The 22,916-nt window shown below is 58.9% G+C and overlaps 1 protein-coding gene across 3 annotated transcripts in view; it reads left to right on the top strand.

The window, feature by feature from the left end:
* Positions 1–22,916, top strand: part of BOP1 (BOP1 ribosomal biogenesis factor) — a 67,905-nt gene that overhangs the window by 12,517 nt on the left and 32,472 nt on the right. For 2 of the 3 annotated variants that reach the window (XM_030011080.2, XM_030011078.2), the window contains one exon: positions 3,222–3,323. In XM_030011080.2, coding sequence (XP_029866940.1) covers positions 3,222–3,323 — 102 coding nt within the window. Of the gene's footprint in view, positions 1–164; positions 170–3,221; positions 3,324–22,916 lie in introns of all 3 variants that reach the window. The other variant, XM_030011079.2, reaches the window with a different exon arrangement.

Raw genomic sequence — 22,916 nt, 5'->3', positions numbered from 1 at the left:
GAGAGAATCTCTTTTCCAGGGAAGGATCTGTAGCTTATTCGGCACCCACACAGCAGGTCAGCGAGTGGGCGAAGTCTGATGCTCAGTGCTGTCTGATTACCCGTGTCTGAGGAGGGAATTAATTCCGAGGCATGCCCTGTGCGTTGTCTCTCTGACGGGAGCAGAACGTGTGGCCCGTGGGCCCCGTGACAGGACAAACTCCGCTTCAGTGCAGGTGTCCTGCCTGCTGCGGGTTCTGGCCTGGGAAAAAATTTGGGATAACCCAAGCAATAGAGGCTGCATTCAGCTCCTTGTGAGTGGGGTTGGTCCCACCACTCCTGATGGGTAACCTCAGTTGGACACATCTGGCACGGTGTGTAGTACATGTGATGGTGGGAGTCTCTTTATCACAGTGACTTTGCCACCTTGGGGGCTGCATCTGCAGCCTGTTCCTGCCCTGTTCTCTACCCAGGTCTCTTCCAAAGAGGTTCAGAGTGGCTCGAAATGTGCACGTTACACCAAGACTCACCAGTAACTTCATATTACGCAGGCGAGATGGTTGTGTGCTTTACCCAATCTCAAACACTTTGTCCGGCAGCTCTGGAGTCCTGAGTTCAGACGTGGTGGAGCCCATCAGTGGGCAGGACCTTTGCTGAAGTTCAGTGCTGGGAAAAGCCCGCCCTTGTGATAGCACCGTGCACTTGTCCTGCCAGACAGAGAGAATGGTGCTGCTGGGTCTGTCCTTACTTGAGAGAGAAGGCTCTGGGATCTATTGGGGATTGCTGGAGGGCAGAGAGACCTTGACGGGCTGGAGAAGATGGCTGACAGGCACCTTGTGAAGTTCAAGGATGATAAATGTTAAGTCCTGCACCTGGGACAGAATGACCCTGTGCAGCAGGGCCGGCAGGAGCTGAACAGCCAGGGAGTAGCTCTGGGGGAAAGGACCTGGGGTCTTGGGGACAGCCTGGGAGTCTGCACGTGTCCTCTACAACACCGACCGACCACATCTGGGGCTGTACTGGCAGAGGCACAGCTGGCAGCGCCAAGGATGGGGTCCTTCTCCTCTGTTTGGCACTTGAGACCCATCCGAGCTCAGGGTCCAGTTTGGGGTTCCCCGGTACAACACACTGACAGGCAGGAATGAGTCTAGCGGAGGGCACCGAGATGGTTGGGGCTGGAGCATGGGACACAAGGAGGGTCTGCAAGCTGGCTTCTTCAGCCGGGAGAAGGGACAAAGGGGGATCCCATTGGTGTCTGCAGCTTCACAAGGGAGTGCAGAGGAGATGGAGCCAGGCTTTTGTGATGTCTAGGGATGGGATGAGAGGCAACAGGGACAGGGTGGAGCAAGGAAAATTCTGGTTGAACATAAGGAGTGTTCTTGCCCACAGGAGTGGTGCAGCACTGGAACAGGACCCGGAGAGGTGGCGAGATCTCTGTCCTTGAAAGTACTCAAAACTTGACCAGGCAAGATCCCAAGCATCCTGATCTAACTTTGAGCAGGAGGTTGGATTAGGGACCTCCAGAGGTCCTTTCCAGCATAAATTTTTCTGTTTCTGCAGTGTGAGTTTGGGTGGTTTCTGATGAGCTCCTTACATCCTAAGCCTGGAGCCGCACTGGCACTTCGTCCTTGGCTGTTTATGTTCTGACTGATGCTCAGAGGAAGCAGTGTTGCTGGGAAATCCTTTCCCTGTTCTGCTTGTTCTTGCAGGTTGGGTTGTTGCAACCTCTGCCCTGGTTGTGTCTTTCCAGGTCTCAGTGGCATTGAGCTCCAGGGAAAAAGAGGGACAGAGAATCTTGAAATAACTCTGGAAGACGGCTGGGATATCATAGAATCATAGAGTGGTTTGGGTTGGAAGGGACCTTAAAGATCATCTAGTTCCACCCCCCCCTGCCATGGGCAGGGACACCTTCCACTAGACCAGGTTGCTCAAAGCCCCGTCCAACCTGGCCTTGAACACTTTCCAGGGATGGGGCATCCACAACCTCTCTGGGCAACCTAGGCCTGTGCCTCACCACGCTCATTGTAAAAAACTTCTTCCTTATGTCCAGTCTAACCCTCTCCTCTTTCAGTTTAAAACTGTTGCCCCTTGTTCTGTCACTACAGGCCTTGGTAAAAAGTCTTTGTCTTTCTTATAAGCCCTCTTTAAGTATAGAAAGGCTGCAAGAAGGTCTCCCCACAGCCTTTTCTTCAGGCTGAACAACCCCAACTCTCTCAACCTGTCTTCATAGGAGAGGTGCTCCAGCCCTTGGATCATCTTCGTGTCCCTCCTCTGGACCCGCTCCAACAGGTCCGTGTCTGTCTCGTGCTGGGGACCCCAGAGCTGGACACAGTGCTCCAGGGGGGTCTCACCAGAGCGGAGCAGAGGGGCAGAATCCCCTCCCTCGACCTGCTGGCCACGCTGCTCTGGATGCAGCCCGGGATATGGTTGGCTTTCTGGGCTGCGAGTGCACATTGCCGGGTCACGTTGAGCTTCTCATCAACCAACACCCCCAAGTCCTTCTCCTCAGGGCTACTCTCAATCCAGTCATTGTCCAGCCTGTATTTGTGCTTGGGATCACCCCGACCCATGTGCAGGACCTTGCACTTGGCCTTGTTGAACTCCGTGAGGTTCGCACAGTCCCACCTCTCAAGGCTGCCGAGGTCCCTCTGGATGGCATCCCTTCCCTCCAGCGTGTCGACCGCACCACACAGCTCGGTGTCGTCAGCAAACTTGCTGAGGGTGCGCTTGATCCCGCTGTCCCTGTCGCCAACAAAGATGTTAAACAGCGTCGGTCCCAATACCAACCCGAGGAACGCCACTCGTCACTGCTCTTCTCATATGGAAGCTGCAGAGGGAGAATAATTTTGGGCCCAGTGAGTGAGAATGCAATTCTTGTGCAAGCTAAGCAGCTGCCAGAGAGCTTCTCAGGCAACCTGTCCTCAGAAGAGAGGTGATTGACTTTCTCTCTTTGCAGTCCCAAGTGAATGTAAGAGCACGCTGCTTAATGAGCGCTTTCCTTCCTTCCTTCCCTCTGCAATGTGGTGTCCCAGTGGATTTAAGGGTGAGAGGTTGTACTGCACAGCGCTGTCCAGGTTGGGGCATGGAGTGCTTTGTGGTGATCTTGGACCTGGCAGCTGACCAGATGTTAGTGGCAGCTTCAGATTTCATTGCCCAGCACAAGGTCTCTGATGTAGCGAACACAAAAATGCAAAGATTCACATGATAGGATCTTACTAACCTAATTTTTTTTTTGTCTTTCAGGCTCCCAGGAAGAGCAAAATCTTGGAGGATGATTCGTCATTGAAGGGAAATGAGAGTCTGCTTGCTCAGAATGAATATGAAGAAGACAGCTCAGATGAAGAGGTAGGACCCATTGCAATGTTGTTTGGTTTTTTTTTAATATGAGGATATGAGATAGAGGTGATGGATGGATTTCCCTCTCCATGTTGGCTTCTGTGTGATCTCAAAGGGAGGGGATACGGTCAAGCAACGTTGTCCCTGAAAGGGAATTGCCAGGACTGCTCTTTGCCGCTAATGCAGAGCAGGCCAGAGGCACCAAGTCAGGGCTCTTAAGCAGACTCTTGGTGATGGTACGTTACTCGAGTGCGTCACTTGGAGCACCTGGGGCAGCCGAAAGTAACGTCACATCCACCTTGGAAAGGACAGCGCTTCCCGTATGGGAAGAGCCTCCCTTCCACTCTTCCTAGAAGTCGTACAACAAGCGCTGTCTTTGCCCAGCCAGAGCTGGAGCTTTCAGCTCACGGTCAAGAGAGGGTTTCTTCAGCTCTTTAAAAGGTGTCTGAGCCTCGCCTTTGGCTCGTGGGGTTATGTTCGCTGTTCAGGGATCTGCCCTGTTCTCAGAGGGGACCTCTCCGAGTTCCACGCATTGGAAAAGTTTGGAAACCGCTTGCGTGGAAGATAGCAGGATCTCAGCAGTAAAATGCCCCTAGGGTTTGGTTGTTCCAGACAAACTTTGTTGCCTTTCTTAATCATCTGCTAAATCAATTAACGCGATTGGCGTCAATCAGCTGTTTCAGTAGAGCACTGGGGTTGGGATGGAGGGATTGCCAAGGGCTGTGGGGGCGTTTGGATCTGGCCCTTATTGCTGGGATTTAGGTTCACCTGAAAGGGTACTGGGTAGCCTCATACATGACTTGGACAAATGCTTGGAGAAGCCTCCTGGGCACTGGTTAGGTGGAATATTTCAGGCTGTCTCCTCCTTAACCGCTGAGAAATAACAGAGCACAGAAAATCCTGCATGACCAGGCAGGTGAAGAGCCAGCTGGTGCCTGCCACACACCGCAAGTGCACTGAACGAGGAGCTCTGACAGCTTGCTCGCGTGGGGTGCCTGGCCGGTGTGGAACGGCCGTGGGTACCGGGAGGGAATGTCGGGGGTAATGACAGCATAGCACCTGGGGCTTGGGGTGGGAGTTTTCTGAGCAGGGACGTCATGAGCGGGACTCCGGGCTGCACATCCAGCTTCAGGAGAGCTCTTTGGCTTCACTGACGGTTCAAAGGGTCTAGGCTTGCGTTTCCTAGTGCTTTGAGGGATGCGTCTGTTCCCGTTTCAGTCCCAGCAGAGGGGAAGGGGGAGGACTGGGTGCCTGCTGGCCTTTCTGGTCCAGCGAGGGCCCGAAAGGTTAGATGTTAGAGGCCCACCTGGGCTAGCGCTGGAGCTGCCGGCAGTCCCTGCCCCCGGGTCTGGAATAGAGATTTAGAGAGAGGGGAAATATATGACTATAGAAAACATACACTTGTGTAATGTCTCCAGCATAACCCAGGAAAAAAACCCTTTCATGCAGGAATTCAAGGTCGCTCTCTCCCCAGCTGGTCCTGCTTCAGGGCCCCGGTGGGGGGAGCGCTGATTCAGAACCTGTTGACATCAGAGCAGCTTCCAGTGGCTTTGTTCCTTGTTCCCCGTTCCCAGCCCCCTGCCCTCCCTCTGTAATTGCATTTATCTCTCTTCCATAAGAACCCTGATGCTTCTGCTTCCTGCGGCTGGGATGCGCACACTGGGTGCTTTGTGCTCGCCTCCACGAGGAGCATCGCCCAGCGCTTGTCTGTTGCTTTGTGGCTGGGAGGGGAGGGCAGCATCCCCCCCGTTCAGGCAGGGGCAGCTCGGATGAGAACAGGGCCAGGAAAACCCTTTCTTGCTGCAGATAGGATCTGTATTTTTTTATTTTTTATTGTCTGTTGAGACCTAGCCTGCATCGCAGCCTCGTCCCAGTTAATGTGTAGCCTCGTCCTAATTAAAGTCTTTATGAAATGCGATGCTGTGCTGGTTTTGGCTGGGATAGAGCTGATTTTCTTCATAGTAGCTAGTACGGGGCTATGGTTTGGATTCGTGCTGAAAACAGTGTTGATAACACAGTGATGTTTTAGTTATTGCTGAGCAGCGCTTACACAGAGTCAAGGCCTTCTCCAGCAGCCTGAGGTTTTGGTCAGCTTGGCCGGGCTGGGAACCTCGGCAGCCGGTTTCGGTGCTGGGTGTTGCTTCGTTACCCCGTCACTCGTCCCTTGTCCGGAGGTGGCTGGTCCGCGGGCCGGCTGTGTGTTGGGGGGTGGCTAGGTGCAGAGCCGGGCTTGGGTGGGTGCACAGCGTGCTGCCTGCGTCCTCCCACCCCTGCTGACCGTGCCACCAGCCTCACACGGCTGTGTTGCTTCACCGCCTCTAAGTCAGCCGCCAAATGGCACTGTTTTGCAGTGGGACCGTGAGCCTGGGGTGGAACACCTCCTGGGTTTGCGATCCCTGATAGTGGAGGGTCCAGATCCACCCTTCCGCCAGAGGCAATGGGATTCCTCTGGATGTCCCAGCCCAGGGGTAGCTGCGTGGCACGGCCCGAACCGGCACCTCGAGAGCAGAGCGGGGAGAGCCGTGAAAGCTGGAGCTGGTGTGGCCGGAGTACTCCCCTTTCCTGCCAGATTTGGGGGTCCCAGCCTTCGTCCGTGAGTCGGGGCAGGCAGCCGGGGTGGTGGGGCTCTGCCGGAGCACGGTGCAGAGCTGCAGGAGCAGATTGTCCCTGGGCTCTGGTCACTGCTGGGAGCTCTGGGGGAACAGGCAAGAAATTTGGCAGCCTCTGGGTAGAGATTAAGCCTTGTGCTCCCAGACTATACCTATCTCCGTGATAATTATCTCTGACCTGATTGTTATCTTTAATGGTAGCAGCTCTAAATGTTATTGATAGGCAATAACCCCCTTGTGCTTGTTCATGCCTTGGCGTTCAGCAGCAGCATTGAGCTCCAGCAGTCGGGCACTGCTGTGCGAAGACGTCCCTGTCCCCTTTGGCTCCTTCCCCTGCCGTTCTCCCCACCGGTCACGCTGGTGGGTGCTGCTCAGCGCAGACCCCAGCCGGGAGCACCCTGGGTGCAGCGCTCAGGATGCTCCCCCAATTCCCCTTTGCCTGGCTTCGTCTACAAACCTCTAACGGGGCGCCTGCGACCCTACAGCCTGCCCTATGGCTCCGTTCCCAGCGGCGCCCGCAGGATTGCTCCCTAAACCAGCGGCAGTTTGGGAAAATATCCGGTGCCACCGCCGGCGCGGCCGATGCCCCGGAGCACGCCGCCGCCGTGCCGGCTGTCACTCACCCGCCGGCGGCCGGCTCTGAGCTTGCGCGTTCTCCCCTCCGCCTGCGCGTGGGCTTCGGAGCTCTTTAATAAAGAGTAATAGCTCAGACCTGCTATGCCCCTGTGTTTAGCACAGACTAAATTTCTTCTAGCTGTGCTCCTGCTCACTTGGCAGCTGCCGGTGCTCAGCCTGGCCGGGCGCCCAGGCCGGTCTCTGCCGTGTGCTCTGAGCAGAGACACAACAAAATAAATCGGTTTCCTGGCCGGGCCGGAGCGGGTAGGATAGCCCGTGTCGCACGCAGGACCTTTTCCCGGTGCCCGGCGGGCAGGGTCCCCGCGCCGGGCGGCACGAGAGCCGCGGTGCGGGCGGGCTGGCCGCCGTACCGGTGCCGCCGGGGAGCGGGTCCCCCCACGCCAGGCCCCCGCGGCGATCCCTTCGGCGCTCGCCGCCGAGCAGCCCGAGCGTCCCTTCCTCTCGGCCGCTCGGAGATGAATGGCCGTGAGCTGCAGAGGCTGTCAGGGCCTCGCTGGGAGGAAGCAGTTTGGGGCTTTTGTTTGGTTCTGTTTCCTCCCGCAATGACTATTCCATATGTCAGTGGATAATGAATGAAGGCGCGTTGAGTGCTCCTCGGTGAGCCGGCGGCTGTTCCAAGCCCACTTCCCTCCTCCGCAGCGCAGCTGACCCGGGCGGGGGGGTGCAGCGGCTGGCCGGGCTGAGGGAGCTCTTCTTTCAGTAGCTGATTAGCCAAGAGAGAAAAAAAAAAAAAAAAAAAAAAAATCCTGCAGAATGTGCTGCTGGCAGACAGCTCCTTCAACTCATCGCTCCGTGTGTGTGTGTGTGTGTGTGTGCGTGTGCGTGCGCTTCCCGACCTGCCTGGCTCCAGCAGATGCTCCAGGCTTCCCACTCGCCGGCTGCATTAACCGCTTAGCAAATCTCCCCCGCGAGCGTGTCTGGCCGGGCAGCCGCGCGTGCTCGGCCCTGTCTGACGGCCGCGAAGGTGCGAAAGGAAGGGCCGCGAGGAGACTGGGATTCGGGCTCGGAGCGGGAAGCGCGGCAGTGCCGCCGGGATGGAGCTGAGCACGTCGGAGCCAGGAGAGGGGGGACCCGAGGGGTGCTTTGCCACCAGCCTGGTGGGCTTGGCCTCTCTCCGGTGATGCGGGAGGAAGGTCGGGGCTCCTTCGCTCCGCTCTCTGCCCTCACAGCTCTGCAAAAGCTCACGGGTGCCCCGGGGCAGAGCCCGGAGGGGCTCCGGCCCCAGCCTGGTGCTCCCAGACTGTGCCCACCACCGTAACCACCACTGCACCCCGAGCCAGGGAGCCCCCCACTCCAGCTTGCCCAGGGGAAGCACATGAGAGCAGGTTCGCAAATCATGCTGGCTGCTCAGCAGGCAAGTGTTTCTGCTGCTGAATTCAATACTTTTTCTTTTCCTGCCCTTTTCTGTTGAGGGGAAGGCACATCCTAGTGTTGCTGTGTCCTTTCCAAAATGTGCCCGCTCCATCTTGGGGAACAGTGATGCGCTGCGGTTGTTTTATACGCTGATAAGGGAGTAGGGCAGGGAGCTTTAGAGAGAGCTTCAAATCCAGCGAAGAGATCGCCCTAACCCGCATTTACCTGTGCTAAAGGATCTGGCTGTAGGGGTAGCACGGGCTCCTTCGTGCCTTCCTGGGCTCCCAAGGAATCAGTCGCTGACAGAAACAAAGTTGTTGGAAAGTACACGGTGGAAGTGTCTGCTGCTGTGCTCGGCATCGGGAAGAAGTTGGAAATGGGATGCAAGAAGGAAAGCACTGAAAGCTTCGTTACAGCCCATCAGTGAGGTCCTCCAGCTGCAGTGCCATGCCCCATTTCCATTATTCCGTTTTGAAAAGAGGTAGGGAGAGAAAAAGGAGCTCCAGAGATGGATAGTGGGGATAATTGGTGGCCTGGGGGGAATCTAGAGATGAAGAGATGTGAAAAGACAAGATTTGTGTAGTTTGGAGGCGAAGTGGAGTCTGAGAGGACACAATAACAGGATGTAGAAGGTAGCACGGGGGGATATTTGACAAGATGAAAAGGCATCGGATTTAAAACTGAAATGGCAGGAGAGGGACACGCACACCATGCGGACAGATTATCTTACACACCGCTGGCCTGCGGATTTCATGGCCATGAGGTGCCGGTGGTGCCAAAGGCTTCGCAAACATTAAGGTTTGCAGATACTAATGTGAATAACAAGAACATCTGGAGCTACAGCGTTTTAAAATAAAATCGACGCTCTCGGGACCTTGTGGATCAAAGCCTGGTCCCTAAGCCATGCGCCCTGGCGAGGCTCCCTGCCTGCTGCCTGGGGGCAGCTGGTGCTGCTGGGTGGTGGGAGCCCCCAGAGCAGGCTTAGGTGATGGGATGAAAACAGCAAAAGGCAAAAGACGGGGGTGTCCAGGAGCCATATCGCCTCCTGCTCGGAGGAGGGGAGGGAGGTCTCTGCAGTGTTGTTGGCAGCGATCTTCTCTCCAGCCAGACCCGACCAGTCTTTGGTCAAGTGCCACCACCGAAGGTGGTCTTCCCTGCTGACCGGGGCGTTTGGAGTTCCTATGGATTTCCCAATAAAAGGCGTCGTACAGGCTGGTGTAGAAACCTCAGCTGCTGCACATTCTGCTTTAAGTGCCAGCTGGACGGAGAGGAGAGGCCCAAGCCTTGCTTCATGCCCCTGCCTGCCATCTTTCCCTGCTCCCCACTAAAGAGGTGGGAGGTTTCGGGACTGACCCCGTGCCTGCGTTTCAGTGCTCGGTGGCCGTCCTCGGGGCCCGTGCGGGACGGCAGGGCTCACCCGGGAGGGGAAACATCCGCAGCCATGAGCGGCTCGGGCACTCGCTCGGGTTTCTAGCGTTTGCAGCCAAAATAGAAAGTTTCCGTGCACTGCGTGTGATGGAGGGTGGGGGAACCAAGGCTGGAGCCGCCGGACTGCCGGCGCAGAGGCAAGCCCATTCCCCGTGCTGCTGCCGGCGATGGGTCGGCCCTCGCCGCCCATCTCCCGGCTTCATCCTGGCCTCGCCGGGCTGGCGCGTGTGGATGGAAAGTGGGCTAGCTCCACGCAGCCCCTTGGCGTGGGACCGTCCCCGGCAGGCTGGCCTGGCGAGGGTTTCTCTCCAGGTCGGGATTAGGAAGACCTCAAGGTCCAGGCGAGGCTGGTGGAGAGCAGAGGGGAAAGCCACCAATTAACGGGTGCTGATACAACCGTAAAAAAAAAGAGCTAAATTACTCTGTCTTTTGGCTGCCCCAAACTTGATATTTAAAGCGTTTGTAAAGCAGCTCAGTTGGGGCAGGAAAGGCTTTTTCCTTCTGGAAGGAATGACATCACCGAATATAGTTAAACGATCAGGTCCCTGACCCAAAGAGAGCGAGAAACCCACAACAACTTTCGGCTGATGAGTGGAAACTTTTCTTTCTTTCTTTCTTTCTTTCTTTTTTTTTTTTTTCCATTTGCTTTCCCCCTCTGCGTGCTGGGTCTGCCCACTCTGCTGCGGCTCAGCTTACGGCCCGTCCTTTCCAAAGCGAGCTGACGTCTCTCCGAGCAGGCTCCTGCGATCGGGGCAACCTGGGAGCTGAGGGGGGGGCTCGTCTGCCCTCTACCCCACGCTTCGCCCTGGTCCAGGATCCTGCTGCGCACTGAAAGGTTGCGCTCACGCTCGTGTTCGTGGCACAGCGCGGCAGAGCGTCGCGCCGAGGCTGCCGCCGCGGTGTGAGCTCACCGCTGCCGACAGCGCCTGCTCGGTGGGGTTGAAGTTGCCTTTTGGCGGTGCTGTCTGCATCCCGTTTTCCCTCCCGAGGCCCGGCCGCAGCATCACGTTCCCTTTGCACGGGGCCGCCAACTGCTCCGTTGGCAGTGCGGGCTCCCTGCCAGGTACCCACAGCTTCCTCGAGCAGGCAGCGGAGGCAGGAATCAGCCTGCCTGCAAATCCAGGACGGGTAAGGCTGAGTATTTCCCTGGCCCCAGATTAGGTAGAGGAGTCTTGCACCACCTCGCCGGGTCTGGCAGTGTCCCTTGCCTCTCCCGCTCTGGACAGCATTGTCCCGGGGGGACTTGCACCACGGACCCCCCAAACTCGGCGTGACCCGGACCGTTCGTGCTGTGCTCTGGCTGCCCGCAGCGCCTTCCACCAGCCTTGGCATCCAGAGAGGCAGCGAAAGGCGCGCCAGCCTCCTGGCTCTCTGTTCCCGCAAGGATGGCAAGTGCAGCGTGCTCTCCCCTCCCTGCCTTCGCTGAGTGACTCTGATCCCTCCGCTGACTCGGCTGGCAGAGCCTTCCCTCCGGGAAGCCAGGGATCCTGGTTATAGTTCAACCAACAACTTGTCTCCTTCTGGAGGAGCGGCCCGTCTGCGTGCCTCGGAAGCGTGGCCCTCGGCCAGAAGCGTGGGCATTTGCCTCTGGGCAGGGACCTGCACGGCAGCCCCGGTGCTGGGGTCACTGCTGCGCTGCCCAGAGCTCGGGAGCTGGCCTCGGCCTCCCTCCTCTTCAGGCGGAGGGGTCTGGGGACATGTGCATCTCCAGACCTGAATCGCTGGCCGCTGTTCCAATGTCCCACTTCATTAGGCTCGGCTCCGCTCCGGGTACTAGAGAACGTGCAGAGGAAGCAGGAGGCTGCTTGGCCAGTTCAGGGGACCGGGGTGGGTTGGTTTGTTAGTCCAGGGCTAACGCTCCAGCCCAAAGATTATTTTCCCCAAGCCGTAACGCGCCGAGCAGATACTTGCTGCCCGTTTAAATGGGAGGTGCTGATATTTGCTAACAGAGACGCACACATCTCCAGCGCGGAAGGCTTTGCAAATCTATTTTCCACTCCTGGTGACGGTGTCCAGTGCTTCTTGCCCCAGTGCCCGCATTTGACCCCGCATCTCCTGCTCGTCCGGTCCTCGCTACCGTGGTGCCTGTTGGCCGAGCGTGGTTTTGCCTGCGCTGTCCGGTGCCCGGCGCGGAGGCAGGCTGCCCTTTGTCAGAGAGCTTGTGGTGTAAACCGGAGAGCTTGTGGTGTAAAGCGGCACCCCTCTGTGCAGCGCCTGCGGGGATAGGGCTTGTGCATTGATCTCACCCGGAATTTTGTTTGGCTTTTACAGCCCCCAACTGTGTCGGTGGTGTCAGGGAGCTATTTGGGAAGATTCCTGGGTTTGCTGTGGTGGCTGTTGATTCCTAAGGTAGCGCTCAGAAGTGTGGGTTTAAGTGCGTATACATATATATATATATGGAAGGCTCTTTGCAAACCAATATTTCACTGCCAGACTTGGGGCTGACGGCTGGCTCCCGAGGGAGCTTCGGAGTGGCCTGTGCCCGCGAGGATTCCTCTGAGCACACGTCAGCTGGGTGTATCTGAAAGCTTAGATTTGAGGCCAGAAAGGAGATACTTTGGAGTTGGCAAGAAAGGAGAAGTATCCAGACAGTCAGGGCTGTTGGGAAGAGGTGCGTGACTCAAGTGAAAAACAGCCCGAGCACCCTTATTTTCCTCAGATGTGTACTGTCGAGCGTGGATGGGCAACCTGGGGGCAAGCAGGGCATGGGAACAATTATTTGGGCTTTGGACTTTGCCTTCAGACAGCTGTGCTCTCAGAAGGCTTTTAACATATTAAAAAAAAAAAAAAAAAAGCCTGTTGAACTCCCAAGCCATAAACAAGCTTGACAAAATAGCTAATAATTCAGTGCCAGCCAAAAACTGCCAAAATGAACCAAAAAACAAGTGCTGATCGACCTCGCTACCCTGGTGATGATTTCTTCCTCGACGCTGCCTAAAGACAATACAGGGGCACTGGTAGCAACAGCCAAGTTGAAAATTTGGCCTGGTTGGTTTTGGTGGGGTTCGGGCTTCAGCCGTGAAGCACACAACGGTGACGCCGGAGGAGGGGAAGGGATGTGGAAGTCATCCAGCCCGCTGTGGGACAATCCTTGGGATTTGCAGCTACAGCAGACCTGTGTGCAGCAAGCATACAGCGTTGCTTTTAAGTCGTGGCAAAGGGAACTTTGTGGATGCCTGGTGAATTAAAATCCTCATTCAAAGCCAGCCAGGTCAGTTTATAAATTCCTAACCGTCTCCTGGGGGAAAGGCAGGAGACCTGCGCTCAGCAGGCAGAGCATTTAGAGCAGAGCTCGCAGGTGAGGAGGAAGGGTCACCTCGGGGTTGAGACGCTGCCCTGGGAGCTGGGGCGGTGAATTCGGCCGATGGTGTTGGTCTGCCCTGGGCTTCCTGGGGAAAGGGCGAGGCGGGGAAAGGGCTTTCCCGTGCAAAGCCTGCACCTCCTTTCCCCGTCACGGAAAGGGTGCTAATGCTTCCCCGGCCTCTTGCCTCTTCTCAGGCTGTCTTTGGGGCCAGATGTTTCTCACCTGTGGTCTCTGGGTGCTGTCTTAATCCCAGTAACAGGTGATCCGGGAAGAGCTCAGGGAAGCTTTAGCTCGGCCCCTTCGCCGTGTCCTTGGGGCAAAGGCACGGGCTGCTGTGTGCCCGGCGCTGGGCAGGGATGCTCCGTCGCTGCTCCGTCACCTCCGGGCTGGGGGTAACGCAGCTGCTTTTAAGTCCTGGGCTTGCAGACCTGAGTCCGGTCCTTCCTTCCTCTCGCTCACGGTGCTCTCACAGGCTGGCCTCGCTGGTTTTTTAATTTTTTTTTTCATCTCTCCCTATCCAGTAGCACAACTTGTCCAAAAAAACACCGCTCAACTTAACTTCAATTCCTGGAAAAACTCTGGAACAAAATAATCAACCCCTTTGCAAACCTCTGGAAGATAGCGAGCGGACTTGTAACTGCCAACATAGACAAGTCTGTCAAAACAATCTCACTTCCTTCTGCAACAGGGGAGCGACGTCTGAGCGGGGCAGGGCGGTAGGTGTCGGTGACAGGAGCCTCGGGAGCCTGCTGGCATTGCCTCCTGTCTCTTTCTGCGGCTTCGTGGGAGAGTCCGGGTGACGCTTTGGCACGTGGGTGCCCAGCTGGCAGTGACTGTTCGTGGGGCATCAGCATCCAGGATTCGTGGGGAGGCCAGCGGGGTGCATTCGCTGGTCCCGCCGGGGTCTGCGCTCGTCTGTCACCTGCATCGTGACTTTTATGTATGACCTGCATGGTGGAGCGGCGGGTGTGCTTATTAAAAGACACATTGGTAAATGGGTAAGGAGTATGGTGGAGGACAGCAACTACCCAGCTGTACTGCTGGGGAGATGGTGTCCTGCGAAGGAGAACGCAGGCTGATCACGAGCGACAGCATCGCGCTGTTGTGAAAAAAGTGAATGCTGAGCAAAGCCACCTGAGCAGGCTTCTGCTGCGGCACCCGCGCAGCATCTGCTCTGCTCAGCGTGGACGTGGTCTTGGCTGGAAAGGGAGTCCTGCTTCCGTGCTGCTCCTCAGGAGAACGGGGCCCTAATCGGAGAGCACGAAAGCAAGCACTGAGAAGTTCTCCCTTGGGTTGCGGTCGGAGGTTTTTAGCCTCAAGGAGAGATGTCTGAGAGCCAATGTCCGGTGTTCCGCTCCCCAGTACAAGAGAGACATGGACTGACTGGAGCGAGTCCAGCACAGGGCCACCAAGATGCTGAAGGGACTGGAGCATCTTCCATACGAGGAGAGGCTGAGAGGGCTGGGACTGCTTAGCCAGGAGACAAGGATGTCCTCCTCCATGTGTGTAAATCCCTGATGGGAGGGAGTGAAGTTGAGGGAGCCCAGCTCTTCCAGGAGTCCCCATGGCCGGGGCAGGGAGCAAAGGGCATAAATTAAAACCTGTGGAATTCCATCAGAACATCAGGAGACACTTGTTGACTGTGAGGATGAGCGAGCACTGGCACAGGTTGCCCACGGAGGTGGTGGAGTCTCCATCCCTGGGGATATTCAGAAGTCATCTGGACACAGTTCTGGGCAACCAGCTCCTGGTGACCCTACCTGAGCAGGGGGTTGGACTGGATGATCTCCAGAGGTCCCTTCCACCCTAAACAAACCGAACCCTGTTCAGTGAGTCTGTCAACAGGCTAGTTCCCGTGTGCTGAAGGTGGTTCAGGGTGGTGCAGAACAGGGTGTAGGAGACCGGTCACCTCGGCTGAAGCACACGCATGTCTTCACGTGTGCACTCGTGTGGTCTGATGTGCTCGGTAGCACTTTGCACGGACAAACCTCCATGCTGCTTCTAGCCTTTCCTCTCTGCTGCTGTTGCTGCTGCGTTGGCTTTCCTTTAATCCCAATGTGCAGCATTTGGGGTTTTTTTTGATAAGGTTCTGGACCTCGGCTGTTCTGCTGGGTGATTAATGAAGGTGGGTTTGGGGGGCTGCCTTCCCCCAAAGGGGCCGTTTTCTGGCCATGCCTGTTTAACGGGGCAAAGTCAGCAGTTGCTGGCTCTGCTGCAAAAGTGCTGTTGGGCTTCCAGGAGCAAGCCCTGGGGTTTTGGGAGCCCATGGGGGCTCTCGGGCATCCCTCTTCCATCCCCACGAGAGGCGGTTAGCGAGAAGTATTTTTAGAAGGACCTTTTGGCCTGCAGTTGGGCTGGGTGTTGGGGACGTGGGGGGTCCGCCAGCATGGCCCTTTCTGTAACCCAGGCCTGGGGATCACGCGCAGCGTGCCGGGGCTCAGCATCCCTCCGGACAGTCACCGGGGACGAGGGAGGGGACCCCTCCCTAGAGAAGGGGCTCTGCCTGCTTTGGGAGAGCGCGCGGGCTGTCAGCACCGCTCTGCAGAGGCAGGAGCTGTCCCGAGAGCAAAATCCGGGGCTCTGCATCCCTTGGGGATGGTTCTTCCCCAGTCAGAAACACAGAGCCCGTCCGGGGGGGGGCAAAAGGTCGGACCCTCGAGCGGTCCCCGAGCTGAGCCGGCTGCGCTCCGGCCCCTGCAGTAGCCGCTCCGCCGGGGCCCCCGGCGCGGTCGGAAGCGTCGGCCTGTGCCTGCGCTCGCCTCCGGGTCTCGGCTGTAACTCTAGAGCGTGTGGAGCCGCTGCCGAGCGCCTGTTTGTGTGTCCGGGAACCACGCGTCGCTTTGCTCTGCAGCCAAACGCCGTTAATGGCTTCTGCCGGCTACCGAACCGACAGCTGCCAGAGGACTTGGCCTCGGCCCCCCGCTCCCAGAGCGTGTCCCCACTTCCCTCTGCATCCCACCCCAGCTGCAAGGCTCGCTCGCAGCCTGCGCTCTGGCAGCGGGGCTCTTTCTCATGTTTCCTAAGCTCCGGAGCGATCCCTCTTTGTTTAGGAAAGAGCCTCTCTCGATGGCCACCGTGTCTTGAAAATCGCTCACGGCCGAGGCGAGCCGGCGAGCCGGCCGCTGCCCTTCGCCCGGGCTGGGGGTCCTGGCTCTCTCCGTCCCGCCTGCTGGCTCTTGGGGAGCAAACCGACCCCGAACCCCCTTTTCCTTTGCCTGCCCCCGCACGAGTTCGTCCCATCTCTTTCCTCTCCCAGCGTCAGGTTTTCCTACCACATCGGGTTTTCCCATTACGCGTTACTGAGGCGTGGTGGATGTGGGTGACAATCAGACACTTTATTTCAAAGGGGCGCGAGTCCATCTGCCTCCAGGAGGAGAGCGTCCTGCCCCTCCGAGGGGCTGCCCCGAGGGTCCGACCCCCTTCCAGAGCTGGATTCGGATGGCAGGAGGGGGAGGAGATGCGCCGAGACCTGGCTTTGGAGGAATGTCTCTTTATGGGACTTGGGAGTCATTAAAACCTGTCTTGCTTGTTGCTTAATGGCTGAGGCTTGCGGACGGCAGCCCCGGCACGGCGGAGGGGAGGCAGAGGCATCCTGCGCGGCAGGGGTGGGTGGTGGGCTTCCAGCGTGCTTTGGGGAGCAGCGACCCGCACCGCTCCGCGATGCAGGAGCTGTGGCATCGCAGCCCCTGCCTGGAGCTTTCTGTTTCCCTGAGGTTCTCCCGGGCTTGGGCTTTGCCCTCAGAGAGAGAGAGGTCCTGTGCAGTTCAAACCACACAAGTCCCATCAGCTTGGAAACGACTCTCTGGGCTGTAGTGAAGCGGGTGCGAATGACGTGACCTGGGTCTGTGCGCTGCGGTGGGGAAGGCTGGGCTGTTGCCGTGAGGATGGAGGAGAAGTCCTGGCCCCTTCCAGGAGGCTGGTGTGGTGCGAGGAGGCTCCGGTGCCTCTGCTGCGGCTCAGGAGGCTGGCGGGGCTTGTGCCGAGAGCCAGCCGGGAACACCACGAGATCCTGGCCGCTGTGCTCGGGACACACACTATTTACTTCTTCATTTAAAGGAAATTGCAAAACGAAAGCCTCCCCTTCCGTGGTGGGAGCTTAGACAGCCGAGCAGGGCTGTCAGCGCAGACCCCGTGTTTCCCTGGGCAGGGCGGTTGCCTTCTGAAGGTGGGGAGAGCAGCAGCATCGCACGTCGCTTGCACTCTCTGAAGTGCAAATATTTTATCTGTAAGGACTGGAAGAAGGGCTCTGGGCTACGGTAACAGAGGCTGCACCTCATCTTGCCTTTGCTAAGAGTTAGGTGGCCAGAGACTCCAGGAGAAGCTGCGCTGTAGAGCTGTGATGCTTTTTGTGTGCCCTTTTTTCCAGAGGAGCTTCTTTTGTCTTGCTGTTCCCATTCCCACAGGTCACTCCAGGGATCTTTGTCATTTTACTGCTCTTGGTTCGCTCAGCTCTGCACCGTGCCCTCGGGAATCGCAGCGCAGCGATGTGCAGAGCTGCTGGGCGCACGACCCTGGTGCCGTCCTGCTGGGAGCTGCTGCTTGCGCTGGGCACAACCGAGACAAACCCCTGCCGTCCGCAACAACGCGATCCGGTTTGGGGGTGAGGGCAGAGCCCCCCGTGTGCCTGCGGGCTGGTGGGGGCTGTAGGACAGCGTGGCTGCAGGCAAGGACCAGGGCAGCAGTCTGGCCTATGGGGACCGTGACCAGCCTCCAAAGGGAGCTCGGATCAAACATGCCTGGCGTTGGCCCCATCCCTCCTCGGTGCTCTCCGGTGTGTGACTAAACCTGTGATACGGACAGTACAGTATGGAGAAAACCATCCTGTGGGGCAGGAGGAAAATAGAGCTGGGGAGGCTTCTGAATAGGACAGCCCTGCGCTTGTCAGAGCTGTTTCTCCCGCTGTGCAATGCGGAGAGGGAAGGTGGCATGGCACGGGACGTGGAGCCCTTTCTGCTCGCTCCTGACTGCATCTCCCCACCTACAGAGCATCACCTCTAGAGATGTGGAGGAGCTGCCCGGGCCTTGCCTGGGGCCGGCGGTGATCGGTCAGTTGTATCATGCGTCCCTGATTTTGGCCGGGCTGCGGTACCTCCCTCCGCTTTCTCTCCGCCACCCGGCAGGAAATCTCTCTTTAATAGGCTATTCAGGGGAACGGGGCCGTGTTTTCCTAAGCAGGAGGAATGTTGACATGGAAGACTCTGCTCTTTCTTTCTGGCAGGTCCCTGGGAGCAGCGGTGCTGGATTGCGTGCTGCTCCTGCTGCGCTGGCTAATCCTTCCTTGGGCTGCGGAACGGGGCTTGGGCGAGGAGGGGGAGTTGGGGGGGGACGCAGGTGCGTATCTAACGTGTCGGAGGGGGCGGCCAGGCGAGAGGGGCTCTCTGCCACCTCTGCCAGACCCACTGCCCGTCGTTCTGCGGGGAGGGCTTGCACAGGGTTTCCTTTCATCCGGGTTTAGCTCTGCTCCCAGATGCTTGGGAGAGAGGGTCCCGGGAGGGGTTTGCCAGGCATGATTAAAACCAGCTGGAGGACAGAGCCCGCCTGTGTCTGGCGTACTCCCTTCTCCAGGGGAAACTTGGCGTAAGGGACAGCAGGGGCATCTCTGAGCTCACCGAGAGCGGGGAAAACCATCACTCCGCGGTGCAACGCGTGCGCTTTGGAAGTGGGGGCCGCGCATCCCCAGGATGCCGCTCTCCGGCCGTCCCGGACTCACGGCCCCGTCGCCCCATCCCTCTTCCATCCCATCCCCCTTGCCCTGCTTGGGAAGGCGCCGAGGCAGGGGGGCCTGCGCTCTGACTTTACATCTCATAATCTTTTAACGAGCTGGGCCTGCTCTGCACAGAAGCGAGATGTGGGCGGCTCCTTTATAAGGCAGCACTTAGCCGCGGGGAGGGGGAATCTGTTCGCAGGCCAGCGCGAGGTTTTGGCATCCCAGCGAAGGACGAGGCTGCACCTCCAGGGCTCCAGCGCTTCTTCGGGTCCGCAGCCCTCGGCATCTGGAAGCAGCAGAGGGTGCAGCGGGTGCCTCTTATCCTCCCTTGGTGCCGGGCTTGTTTGTGGGGCAGCTTGTAAATCTGCTTAACCACAGGTTCCCCCGCAAAGCGACTACTTGCTGTGGTTTCTCTTCCCCCAGCTCTGCTGGTGGATCTCCGTGGCCTCCCCTGCCAGACAGCTGCTCCCCGCTTGGAGCTGAGCTGAGCCGAGCTGAGCTCCTCTTTGCCGCGCTGGCCGGTTGCCCACTGGGCCAGAGAAGACCACGGCTCCGGGCTGGCCGCTGAAGCAGGACCTTTCCAGACCTACCTGGCTCGCTCCTGAGCTCTGCCAGTAACGTGCCAGTAAACACCAGCCCAGGGCAGGGTGGGGAGCGGGGGGCTCTGGACCGTATTTGGCTGTGCAGCGTCAGCCCTCGTGGCAGCAGCAGCAGCAGCAGCAGCAGCAGGTCCTCCCAGTCCTCGGTTCGTAACGGGGAGGGCAGAGTGCCCAGGAAGAGAGGGGGATGCCTGTGCCCCCCCCCCCCCCCCCCAGGAACAGCTCCCAAGGTGTCGAGAATGGAAAAGTCTGACCACGGTCAGAGCAAAGAAGGGGACCTGCCAAAATTAACAGTTGATTCGGGTTTGTGGGAGCAGGAGCCAAAACGCAAGGAATCTTGGATTCGAAGAGGGAAACTTTTTCTGTGGGCAGTAAATCAGCACGGAAAGATTGGAGGTGGGGAGGGAGGGGGAGACCGGCCCCTGCACGCTGCAGCCGCTGGCAGCGGGCAGAGGTGCGAGCGTGGGCCGTGGCCGTGGCCGGTCCCAGGACGGTTCTGCTCCCCGTGGGGAGCTGCCCGAGCCGGTGGCTTGGCTGCAGCCACCATGGTGGGTTTTGCTGCTGTTCTTTGCGCGGCCTCCCGGGATGGCCGTGGAGGAGCAGCAGCGAGGTAGGTGGTGTGTTTGGGGACGAGGCGGGCTGATAAAACGCCGTTTGCCACGAACAGGCTCTTTTCTGCCTCCTCCAACAGAGCTTATCTTCTGGCACGTGCTGTTGGTGAGAAAGGTCGAGCTGGGAAGTCCCAGGACTTTCCCTGCTGGCACATCCCAAAATGCTTCCGACCTGCCGGCTGAGGAGAGCTTCCTGGAGGGGTGGCAGGAGCCTGGACCCAGATCTGCACTGACTGGGGCAATATTTCAGCTATCTTAGGGAGGTTTATAGTCCTTCCTTCTGTTGGATGTGTGGCAAATTTCAGCTGTGCTGCTGGGCCCCTGTGGGTGCAGCAACTTGCAGGCTGCCATCCGTTGTCATGTGAGCCCATGTTTACTCTGAAACCTAGTGGTTACCATCTAAATTGCTTGGGACCCGAGCTTTCCATCCTTGTGGGAGGAGAAGGGTCTCTCTGGGGTGTCGTCCCCCATCACTGAACCCCAGAATGGCTGGGGCTGGCAGGGGCTGCTGGAGCGTGTCTGGTCCAAGCCTCTGCTCGGGCAGGGTCAGCTGGAGCAGGCTGCCCAGGACTGTGTCCAGGCAGGTTCTGAATATCTCCAAGGATGGAGACTCCACCCCAGGCCAGAGCTTGACCACCCTCACGGTAAAGAAGTGTCTTGTCGTGTCCGGCTTGAATTTCACCTGTGTTCCTTTGTGCCCACGGCCTCCTGCCTTGTCAGTGGGCACCAGTGAGAAGATCCCGGCTCCCTCGTCTTTCCCTTCCTCCCGCGCGTAGGCGTGATCCCCCCTGCCCCTTCCCAGCTCTGTGCAGGGGGAGGACGGGTCAGTCCTGCCTCTCCAGGTGCAGAGCGGGGTAAAAGGCATCGGCAGGAAGGCCACCGGCAGCTGGGTTTGCTAAAGAAAACACCCCTCCATAAATCAGGGAGAGCCGCGGCTGGGGGAGGGCACCGCGCAGCCTCTGCCTTCCCCCTTCCAGCCCACGAGCAGGGGAAGCCAGCGAGCGCTTTCCCCCTCATTAACCGCTCCGCGGTTCCCGTGTTCGGTGCAGGGAATCCCAGCCCTCCTCCCTCCGTCACCCTCCGCGCTCCGGCTCCCTCTGCGCCCCATCCCTGCCAGGGGCAGCATCCGTCTGCTGCCGCAGGGCCGCGTCGGAGCAGGAGGCAGCAGGAGCCCAGGGCTGACGTCCCGTTGCCTTCCCCACCGGTCTGCACCCCCTTGCCCCTTCGGCTTCACCGTTGGCCCCTCTTGAGGAAGATGAGGGCCAGGGTGCTCCCGTGCTCCTCGGCAGCACGAGTGCCACCAGCACCCTTAGGCACGGGCATGAATCCGAGGTGGTGGGGGGGCTGCAGAAGCTGCTGCCCCCCGCCAAGACCACCCTCAGCCTGCGCCCCTGCCCGCTGCCCAGCCAAGCTGCCGCTCGTCCCCTGCACCGCAGGAGGGCCGGGGTGAGGACACGGGGTGGTCCACGTCTCTCTGCTCCTTGCTGGGAGCAGAGCCGCTGCCCTGCGGGGAAGGAGGGTCCCTGGCAGAGCTCCGGGGCTGGGGCCGTGGCTATGCCACTGCTGCCCTGCCTTTTGGGAGGAGGTGAGCTGTGCTAGGAGGACCAAAAGACCGAGGTCCGTCCGTCTGTCCCGTCAAGAAGGGCTGGAAGTCTCCGAGTCCTGCTTCTAGCCCTGTGCTCTGCTCTGGGCTTCCTGCCTGGGTAGGAGACCCCCCCCTCCAGATCCCCCAATACCCATTGTAGCCGCAGGCTGACCCTCTGTCGCTGGCCCGGCGTGCCTCGCGCAGGCCAAGGGAGTCACGAATTTATTCTGAATCGTGCTGCTCTGTGCCGTGCCTTGCAGTCCGGCTCAGTTTCTGGGCAGGAGCAAAGATCTCCGAGCCGAGCTGTGGCAGGAGCTCACGCTCCCGGGCACGCGTTCCCTCCCCAGCCCTCGGAGGAGAGCCGGCTTCGTGCGCTAGAGGGAAACTGAGGCAGATGGGGACGACGGATCGCGTGGGAGGTCTCGGCCGTTTCGGGTGGCCTCCGAGCCCCGGGGCCCTGCTCTAAGCTCTTTGTTCTGGGATGTCCCATCCGGGCACTGGAAGTGGCGGGGATTCGGCCGACGGAACCGGGGACCCGCGTGTCCCTGCCTGCTGGGACCCCTCGTGCCGGTTCCCCGTCCCTTGCCCCGGCCTGGCTCGGCTCCCCGCTCGCTCGCCCTCCTCCGTGGCTTCTGGCTGCTCCCGCAGCCCCTTCCCCATCCCGCTCGCTCCAATTGGAGCTGACGTGCTCTATTTGTCAGAGATAAAAAATAGCGGAGGAGGAATGGAAAGACAGGAGGCACAGGAAAGCAGTTTGGTAGTTAGAGACAGAGGAACAGAATTAACGTGCAGTGGGGGATTTGGAGCGAACACTGCATGCATTGTAATCTGATAGGGGCAAGGGAAAAAAGAGAGACCGAGAGAGAGAGGCTGACCCCGAATCCCCGGGGGAGACGCGGGGAGAGCAGGAACGAGGAGAGAGTGAAGGATTCCAGAGGTGGACTGGCTTCCTCTTTCACCAGACAGACACAGGGGAGACGGGCAGGGAGCCAGCAGCGTACCTGCACTTCCCATCTGAGCCATTGACAGCTGGAGCTGCTTTGGGAGGGGGCCGAGGAGAGGGGGGGGGCAGTGGTGGTGGTGGTGGGGAGGGGGGCACGCAGGCCACTGTCGGGGACGGGGAGACGGAGCAGCATGAACCAGGAGCGATCGCCGCTGCCGGGGAGCCGAAAAAATAGGATTAATATAAAATAGTGGGGGGGGGGAGGGGGTCCCAGCTCCCCCGTGCAGCCCCCAGGGCTCCTGCCCCGCTCGGGGCTGGGGGGCTCGGGGCGGCACCTGCCCCTGCTCGGCGGAGCGGGCCTGGTGAGTCCCAGCTGGCAAGCATTCAGCCAGGAGGGCAGGCAGCGGAGCGAGGCAAGGGGGAGGGTGGAAAAGAAAAAAAAAAAGCAAAAAAAAGCAAAAAAAAAAAGCTAACAGCAACTAAATCAGAGGAAGAAAGGCCTGCCGAGCCGTACCAGCGGGGTCACATGTGTTTCCTGGCAGCCTCGCAGGTGCTAAGCAGGGATGCAGGCAGGGAGCACCTTGTGATGGATCATGTGGTGAGTGCGGCAGCTCATTCCCCCAAGCCTGGGGACAGGTAGTTGTGAGTGGGGGGCTCGCCTGGGCCAGGTTTGCTGCTGCTGCGGACACGGGACCCCTGCAAGGGCCGGTGGCACGAGTGGCAAGGTGCCCACGGCGGGACAGCCCACGGAGGCTCGAGCCGCCGGCGACGGCAGGAGGGCAAGCGCGTCCGTTCCCACGTATTCCCAGCCCGTCCCGCTCCCCGCC

The sequence above is a fragment of the Aquila chrysaetos genome, chromosome 4 (assembly GCF_900496995.4).
Source record: "Aquila chrysaetos chrysaetos chromosome 4, bAquChr1.4, whole genome shotgun sequence".
Classification (NCBI taxonomy): domain Eukaryota; kingdom Metazoa; phylum Chordata; class Aves; order Accipitriformes; family Accipitridae; genus Aquila; species Aquila chrysaetos.
The sequence above is the reverse complement of the archived record's forward strand: the minus strand, read 5'-3'. Positions and strand labels throughout refer to the sequence as shown.